Source organism: Brienomyrus brachyistius, unplaced genomic scaffold, assembly GCF_023856365.1.
Source record: "Brienomyrus brachyistius isolate T26 unplaced genomic scaffold, BBRACH_0.4 scaffold32, whole genome shotgun sequence".
Lineage (NCBI taxonomy): Eukaryota > Metazoa > Chordata > Actinopteri > Osteoglossiformes > Mormyridae > Brienomyrus > Brienomyrus brachyistius.
This window is the reverse complement of record NW_026042307.1, coordinates 539,040-548,114: the sequence shown is the minus strand read 5'-3', so window position 1 is coordinate 548,114 and position 9,075 is coordinate 539,040. Positions and strand designations below refer to the sequence as shown.

General features: G+C 42.1%; 1 protein-coding gene across 1 annotated transcript in view; it reads right to left on the bottom strand.

Annotated features, from left to right (window-relative positions):
- Nucleotides 1-2,126: 2,126 nt before the first annotated feature.
- LOC125721103 (disintegrin and metalloproteinase domain-containing protein 33-like) overlaps nucleotides 2,127-9,075 on the bottom strand; it is a 67,356-nt gene continuing 60,407 nt past the window's right edge. Inside the window, exons 20-23 of the mRNA XM_048997036.1 lie at nucleotides 8,145-8,250; nucleotides 7,696-7,920; nucleotides 4,699-4,840; nucleotides 2,127-2,487 (exon numbers count right to left, since the gene is read on the bottom strand). Of these exons, the coding sequence (XP_048852993.1) occupies nucleotides 2,486-2,487; nucleotides 4,699-4,840; nucleotides 7,696-7,920; nucleotides 8,145-8,250 (475 nt within the window). The 3' untranslated portion in view covers nucleotides 2,127-2,485. The remainder of the gene's footprint in view (nucleotides 2,488-4,698; nucleotides 4,841-7,695; nucleotides 7,921-8,144; nucleotides 8,251-9,075) is intronic.

The following is a 9,075-nucleotide window of genomic DNA, read 5'->3' as shown; positions in this document are numbered from 1 at the left end:
AACCCCGCCCTCCTCCCCGAGATGCACACTCCAGGCATGGGGGTATGGACAGGGTACTCGGGGACCAAGACACCAGACCGTACAACAACAGAGTTGGGAAACGACACACACCAGGGCTGGCACTAGGGCAGACATACTGTACAAGGCCAGAGGACACAAAACGGACAGGATCGTGGACACGGGACAAGACACATGGCATGACTAGGGGCATGGAGCAGACAAAGGCAGAGCCAAGGACCAAAGAGATAGTAGCAGGAACACACACACACACCCCAGAACAACATAGACATTTGGAGGGACAACAATGACAGGGATGGAAACATCAGGGTTGGCTACAGAGGACACAGGCTAGGGCAGGCTCAGTTTTCAGGAAAGGGACCAGAGGGAATCAAGAGTGTCCAAGGAGTCTCCCGGATCCTGGAGAGCTGGGTGGCAATGAGTGCCGACCCCTCACCTGGGCCCCAGCCAATACCCGTGGCTAACCCAAGACCTGGGACCAGATTGACCCAAGCCTTGAATTGAGGCAGGGGCTCACAGAGCAGGACCCAGGGCAAGACCCAGAGAGTCCCACTCCAAGTCTTCCCAAAGGGCATCTTCCCGATGAGTCCCATCGGGAGGTGAGCAGGGCAGGAGCCACCAGGACACCTAGAGGTGAGCAGGGAGATAGATCCCCCCATTTGACGGGGAGCCAATACTCTACCAGTATGAGTCTATCCATCAGCTCAGGAAACCTCAGAATACTCAAGTCTTTAAGCAGGTCTCTGTATCAGCTCTGGAGGGTGAAAAAAAAAGCCAAGAGCTGAGGATAGGGTAAGAGATGGACAATAGAGGACTGAGAGCAGAGTCCAGTCATTCTGTCATGAATTGAGAAACAAAGGACTCAAGGACAGTGTTGTGGCAAAATAAAAGGGAGTTTATTAAGCTAGATGAACAGAGACTAAAAAAACAGGACTATGGGGGAACACAAACAAGAGGACTAGCAACCAGGAAGCAGAAAAACACCAGGAAGGTTCAATGTCAATGACCAGACTCAGGAATAGAGGCTTGGGAGGCACGAATATAGAGAACTAATGAGGGGACTAATGAGAGGCAGCTGGGAGCAATATCCACACAAGAGGCAAGACAAGAGGGGTAAACAAGTAGGAGGTGTGGCTTGTTAGGCCATGACAGGGAGGAAACAGGCAGGGATAGAAATTTGTTTGTTGAGCTGACCACATTAACAGTGGCAGCCCCATGCTGGCATTTCACATTTTTTGTTTTGTATTCCTCTATTTTGACCCTATAAAGTCTGCACTTTTCTTTCCCTCTCATTTGTGGCTCCATTGTCTGAAATGGTGTGAAACTATAGTGGATATAAAAAGTGGGAGAACTTTCTGAATGATTTATCACGGTCTCATTTTTGTTAAATCGCAACAACCTGGCATTTTAACAGGGGTGTGTACACCTTTTATGTCCACTGTGTATGGTACTGTAGCCTCTCTCTCATGTTTTAGCCCATTTCTCAAAAGACAATAGAGCAATAAGAAAAGGGATGATGGAGCAATGACAATAATTAATTCATACACTGCGATAATAGTGAATGTGATCAGTAAGAACGCTAATGGCAGACTGGATGAGAGATCTCCAGGGAGATGTACTGGGTCCAGCTGGGCTGGTGGATTGCAACATGTTGCAGCCTGTACTGACTCGGCGCACAATATGAAACTTATGATCTGCTTATTTTTGGAATTTTCTAATTTGTGAAGGATACAGGGTGAATTGCACAGTTTTGGTAAATTGTGTAGTATTCTGGGACGTGTATTTAAGCAATTGGGAAAAATTGTAATTTTATTTTTAATTTAACTTTAGGGTTTGCATTATATAAGATATTTTAAAAAAGTATATTAAATAAGTGTAACACTCCTTTGTAGACATTTGTGAAATTGTATGGTATCCTCACAAAACCAAAATGACTAGGGAAAACAAATTTGTGCTGAACTGTTGCTGTACAACAATTTATTTAAGATTTATTTGTATTTAAGAAATAATGAACGCAAAGAGACGGCCAATGTTCGTGCATTGACTTATTTTCTAGTACAAATAATGAATGAGAAAACATGCAACTGTCCAAAGTTTGACTTTTTAATACACGTTGCTGTCATATGAAGTATTATTTAAAATAAGAGAAACCAACTGCAGTAAAAAAAGGTGAACATATATTGTTTTCCCATATTTGGTTAACAGTGACCCCATGACCCCTTTAAGTTATTATCACAGTAATACAGTAGTATTTTCCTATAGGGTCAGCCTAAGATGACGTCACCAAAAGGAAGTGGTGCTTTCCCTGCTCGCGACCAACTGAATGCCCCTGCATGTTCAGCCAATCCCTGTCCCTCTCTGCACCCCAGTGCAAGTTGTAGATGCAGAACAACAGGCGTGTCTTGATGGTCCTCCTTTCAATGTCTAAAATGGTTTGAGCTGTGCTGGATACCCTCCACCAGGACAGCTCTGCAAAAAAAGACAAGAAAAATCAGGAGAGAGCTGTTACTGCTGATCATTCCTCCAGAGAATGAAACTTAGAAACTAGAAAGGGATAATGTGCCTCGACATGTTCACATGACACTGATGCCTTTAGGATACAACATTACACTGGGCTCAAACTCCAGTTGTGACATCACCACAATAGACAAGGGATCCAACACAACTGGTGCTATTCAGCATTTATTGTTAATATAATAACTGTTCATAGAACTGATACATGCCTTTCAGGGGAAGTTCTTCTGAATTAGTAATTCCAGGGGCATCTTTAACCTCCCAAAATATTCTTTAGCACCCCCCCCCCAATAAATGTACACTGCTTAGTTTATCACTTATGTCTCCTTTTCATGTGAAGTTCTTCCACATGAATTTCAAAAACATTAGCAACAACCATGACAGCTTAAATGTAGATAAAAAAAATTAACAGCAGCAGCATCAGTTTCTCTTATACTTGTTGCTCAAAGCTGTGCTAGCAGACACAAAGCAGGGCCGACTCAACCATTAGGCTCAACCATGTGTAAATCACAACTAATTATACTGCTAATAATACTTATAATAGCTTATTATTTAATTATTTTAATTTTTTACTAATATAATTCTAGAATTTTCAGATATTAAGCAATGCTGACTCATCCCTAGTTTAAATGGTGCATTCCCATGCATTTTCATTACAATAGACCCCCCTAATAGACTTAGCCCCCCTTTTCATAAATCTCTAGTAACACTCCTGAATATTTCAATATATATAAAAAAAGAGGAAAAACTGCAGATTCAAAGACATGCATGAGTATAGATATACACTGAACAAAAATATAAACGCAACACTTTTGTTTTTGCTCCCATTTTTCATGAGATGGACTTAAAGATCTACAATTCATTCCAGATACACAATATTACCATTTCTCTCAAACATTTCTCACAAATCAGTCTAAATGTGTGATAGTGAGCACTTCTGCTTTGCTGAGATAATCCATCCCACCTCACAGGTGTGCCACATCAAGATGCTGATCTGACATCATGGGTAGTGCACAGGTGTACCTTATACTGCCCACAATAAAAGGCCACCCTGGAATGTGCAGTTTTGTCTCACAGCAAAATGCCACAGATGCCACAAGCATTGAGGGAGCGTGCAATTGGCATGCGGACAGCAGGAATGTCAACCAGATCTGTTGCTCGTGCATTGAATGTTCATTTCTCAACCATAAGCCGTCTCCAAAGGCGTTTCAGAGAATATGGCAGTACATCCAACCGGCCTCACAACCGCAGACCACGTGTAACCACACCAGCCCAGGACCTCCACATCCAGCAGGTTCACCTCCAAGATCGTCTGAGACCAGCCACTCAGACAGATAATGCACGGCCCCATGTTGCAAGGATCTGTACACAGTTCTTGGAAGCTGAAAATGTCCCAGTTCTTGCATGGCCAGCATACTCACCGGACATGTCACCCGTTGAGCATGTTTGGGATGTGCTTGACCGGCGTATACGACAGCGTGTACCAGTTCCCACTAATATCCAACAACTTCGCACAGCCATTGAAGAGGAGTGGACCAACATTCCACAGGCCACAATTGACAATCTGATAAACTCTATGCGAAGAAGATGTGTTGCATTGCATGAGGCAAATGGTGGTCACACCAGATACTGACCGGTTCTGAGTCCCCAGACCCCCAATAAAGCAAAAAACTGCACATTCCAGGGTGGCCTTTTATTGTGGGCAGTATAAGGTACACCTGTGCACTACCCATGATGTCAGATCAGCATCTTGATGTGGCACACCTGTGAGGTGGGATGGATTATCTCAGCAAAGCAGAAGTGCTCACTATCACACATTTAGACTGATTTGTGAGAAATGTTTGAGAGAAATGGTAATATTGTGTATCTGGAATGAATTGTAGATCTTTAAGTCCATCTCATGAAAAATGGGAGCAGAAACAAGAGTGTTGCGTTTATATTTTTGTTCAGTATATAATCATAACAGTGGTTATAACATTTTGTTTGTGTTTATTGCTGCTATTTTAAACACTTATCTAGGGCAGGGTTGCAGACTGAGCCTGGAGTCTATGGGGTACAGGACTTGGAAACAGGATATCTTCTCCTACGGAACCTGATATGCAACTGTGTGCAGCAGAGGAAAACCCAGCACTGAACCATAGAGATCTGAGCTGTGACGTCACTCACATGGGCAGGCATCAGGTACTTTGCGCCCAGCCACCAATCGCATGTTGCTGACAGCTTTAGAAGGTACGACCTGGTGGCAGGTGGGGGAGATTCTCGGGGGCGGGGGTCGCTGAGGTGGCCGTCTCGGCTGGGAACCCCCAGGCTGTCAGGGGTAAGCGGAAGGAAAATATCAAACTAAGAGCAGAGCCCAGGTGGTACAGAATTTTACTAACAGAGTGAATGAATGTGAAATTCATATGAAACATCAAGCATTCTAGGGGTATCAACAACATTTAATATCAACAAAAATAGTGAAAAAACATAATTTTCAAGTTGTTTTTATACATCCAAACCAATGCATTTTTTCTTAGTTCTGAATATATAAGGTAATTTTCCATCTATCAAAATGCGCAAAACATGTCAGTTCACTCATTGAGCAGAGGAGCTGGTCATGTTGCTTTTCAAGTTTCTTAAATCGTGATACCATTTCTAAGGATGCAGTGTGCAAAATGGCACACAAGTGGTCATTGTTTAACCGAGATCTGTATTTGTATTTATTAAAGTTCATGACTGAAAATGTTTGGTCGCACTCAGAAGTGAAGGAAAACAGCACCAAACTACTCTGAGCAAGCTGTCTTATCAATGAAAATTTTATATCACTTAGTGAGGCGTAGAACTGGCTGAGTGGCACTTTTCTTAGAGATTAGAGTCACACTGGAGATCGATTAGCTCATGCTGCATGTTTGGTGGTGCCTTTTTATGATCATACAAGAAAGGGTGTGACACAAGCTCCAGTGATTCCTCGATCTTGGGTAAATGAGTGATCCCGGCATGCAGGTCCATGAGTATTCCACTGTATATCATATAATTCTGTGAAGACATGTCAACTGATGCCAGTTTGGGCAAGTGAATCACCTGTTGCCAACTTGCTTGTTACACAACATCAGTTTTGCCTGAAATGTGTTTACGTAGCTGTATAATTCATGCATAAATGCATCTATGAAGTTTCAAATTTAAGTCACTCAAATGGCTCAAAATGTCAACTGTGAAAGTAAAGTCATACAGCCATCTCTCGTCACGCAGTTCTGGGAAATCCTGCGTCTTGCCTAAGGTGCCCAGAAAGGTGCTCCCTTAAATCCCATGCTTGTTTTAGCACTTTGTGATGGCTAAACTAACGTAAGGCAGGCAGAAACAGCAGTGAAATGTTCCTGTCCTGTTATACCTTTCAATTCAATTCAATTCAATTCAATTTTATTTATATAGCACTTTTAACAACAATCACTGTCACAAAGCACTTTACATTTAACCGGCCAGAATCCCACCAAGCAAGCCTGAGCTGACGGTGGCAAGGAAAAACTCCCTCTAGCAGGAAGAAACCTTGAGAGGAACCTAGACTCGGAAGGGGACCCCATCCTCCTCTAGGCGACCTGGATTCCACGGTCAGTTTTTTTTTCTCATAATTGATTTCTTGTTCCTAAAATAAATAAGAAAAGCTGTGCTGTATCTTTAATGTCCATATTTAAAAATACATATTTAAAGTCCTTAAGTTTGCCATCCAACTGTGCACTCAGATCCTTATCAATTAATGATCGCTGTGGCCGCCCTGTCCGCAACGCCAGCAAACGTTGGGGACACTCTCTGACGTAGCCAGAGTAGGCGGAAACAAGGTTGCTCAGAAAGATGGGCCTTGAAAACCTTTTAAAGGGGTTGCAAAGGCTTATCTTTGTGCCAGCTGCCGATATGCTATCATTTGTCAAAGCATATGTAATTATGTTACGGGAAACAATACTGCTCTAAATAAGTGACGTTAATGAAACGTTGATTTACATTGTTTTGCATGCTATGGTGCCAAAATTAGTATCACTAACTCACCTCGAATAACAATAATTTTAGATGCCTTGGTTTATGCCAACTCGTCACTATTAGTAGAGGGTAAAAAATACCCTGTCAAGACATCCTGTCTTATGGTTTATACCCTGACGGCATTCCATACAATTTCTCCTCCATTGTGCTTGGGACCTTTTTGGTTGGAACAAAAGTTTACATGCTTGTGTTCTGTGGAACTCTCTTTAGACGAGTATCTCTACCATCCCATTTGGTTGCCACCAAACCACGTCACAGCTCATTACTGTAAAGTTCACCCGGCTTCAACTTCAATTTGATGTTCTCACCACCCAAGTGCACCTTCCCATAGAGAATGATTGACTTCTGGTCGCTTTAAAGCTGTCGCCGCTCGCGCTCCGAACTTACCTTTTGCCGTGAATGGCTGATATTTTCAAAATGTGATTTTCTGTCCAGGCAAACCACACTAGCCACTATACCATACAGTGTTTCAAAAATTCTCCTTTTGAGAAAAGCCTGCTATGTTGCCGATTTTATGCAACAAAATGTAGCTAGCTTTAGCTGCATTTTCCTGAGCCGCTGATTGATAAACAAAAATATTCTGATGTGTTTATGAATTAGCAGCTAATGTAGAAGCCTGTTCTTCCCCCTCCTGCACAGATAGGTTGCAAGCCTAATTAGCATGTTTACTTGAGAAATGAATTCCAATTCAATTGGAATTGTCCTTGATGACAGCAATACTTTCCTGACAAATAAGGCACACTGCCTTATATCCAACAAGGGTGAAAAAATATTTGTTTGTCCAATTTTTTTTGAAAACACAACATTTTTACGGAGATTCATTTTTCGTGATTTTTGCCTGGGTTAGGATTAGAATGGCCACTTAGTGGTGATTTTTGCTTTAATTGCAGAATTGTTCCAAATGACACGCAGGCCAGATTAAAACAGGTGGAGGGCTGGATTTGGCCTGAAGCCTGCTATTCTAATGAGGGACGCTGATAAAGAATCTCCTAGAAAACATTCGCACATCTCAGCAAAATGTTTCAGCAATCTAACACAACAGGGCCTGAAAGTTCCTTTTATGGGACACAACTTTTAGGAAAGGAAATGGCTCTTAAACACACGAAGAGGACGCAGATATGCAATCACATGGAAATTAACTGGATGCAAGCTAACCGTAAGGCCTGTTCCTGAGCTCAGTGGTAGGACCTTTTTGGGTGGGGTGAGACTGTGTGCAGGCGCTGGTGACTGGGACTGAATGGAGGACAACTTTCCCACTGAAGAGGGGGTCCCTTGGCCTTCATCGGGTGACCAATGCTGGTCAGCTCTTCTGCTGGGCTGGATGAGGCTGGGTTCTGTTACAGGCCTCAAGGGCAGGTTCTCCTTTGTGGTGTGAGACTCCTGCAGAGACATTCAGCAGATCAACACATCTACCAGAGCTTTTCTCTCAACCAGTCCAAGTCATGCTTTTGTAAAAGAGAAGCATGAACCTCAAGGTGTTATTACCCACTAAAAGCTATTTTGAGAGTTAAAAGGTTTTCAGTATAGTAGATGAATACAGCACAGTGTGTATCACAGTATGGATTCATTAAATACTGCTCATAATCTCTGAAAGTGCAACTTACCCTGGATTTGCTGGTTTTATGATCGATGCTTGATGATCCAGGTATTCCAAGTTGCAGTGAGAGGTTCTGATGTCCATTATTAACCGACCGGTCAGAAATGTCATTTCTGAAGAGAAAAAACCAGAAGGCACAAAATCAAGCCAGTAAGATGATAGGTGTGCTAAAACATCCTAATATTTCCTAAATTAGACTAAAGGTTTTAAATCCCGAACGAGATGCCCAAGGTGGTCCTGAGTGAACAGACTTTAGCAGGGTTTGAGTAAAAGCAGCCAGAAGGACACAGGACAGTGAAATATAGTTATTATTGTGTATTGTCTGTCACTGGGTGAAGGACACAATGGCAACATCAATTTGTACATCTGACTGTACTGCATAGATTTTTATTATGCTTTTTAGTATGACATTGATATATGATTGTGGAACATATGCATGTTGAATCAAGCTGAATTTCCCCTTGGGGATCGATAAAGTGTTATCAATCAATCAATCAAACACAGTAATTCTGTTTACAAGGTCAAGCACCTTCTGTAGTCGCCCTTCCCTTTGCTTCCACTGAGTGGTGTTGCTTCCATTTTGGTGTGGTTTGTCTCAAAATTTATCCAGATCTTCACCATACAAAGGTCTGATAAATAATTTCTATAATACTGGCAAGATCAAATTTCTGAAGCTGCCCTTCCCTCTGCTATTACAATGTGACATAGCTTCATTTTTGGTGCAATTTATCTGTAAATTTGAGCAGTTTCAGTCTGTCACCCATACAATGCCCCTGCACAGATTGAAAAAGATCTGTCAAATATTTTTGTCTGAAACTGTCCTTTTGTTTGATATCGCTATGCAGTGCTGCTTCAGTTTTGTCTAAAATTACAATCATTTCTAGGCCTTCACCCATATAATGTGTCTGTAAAGATTGTAACCAATTTAAGAAATACTT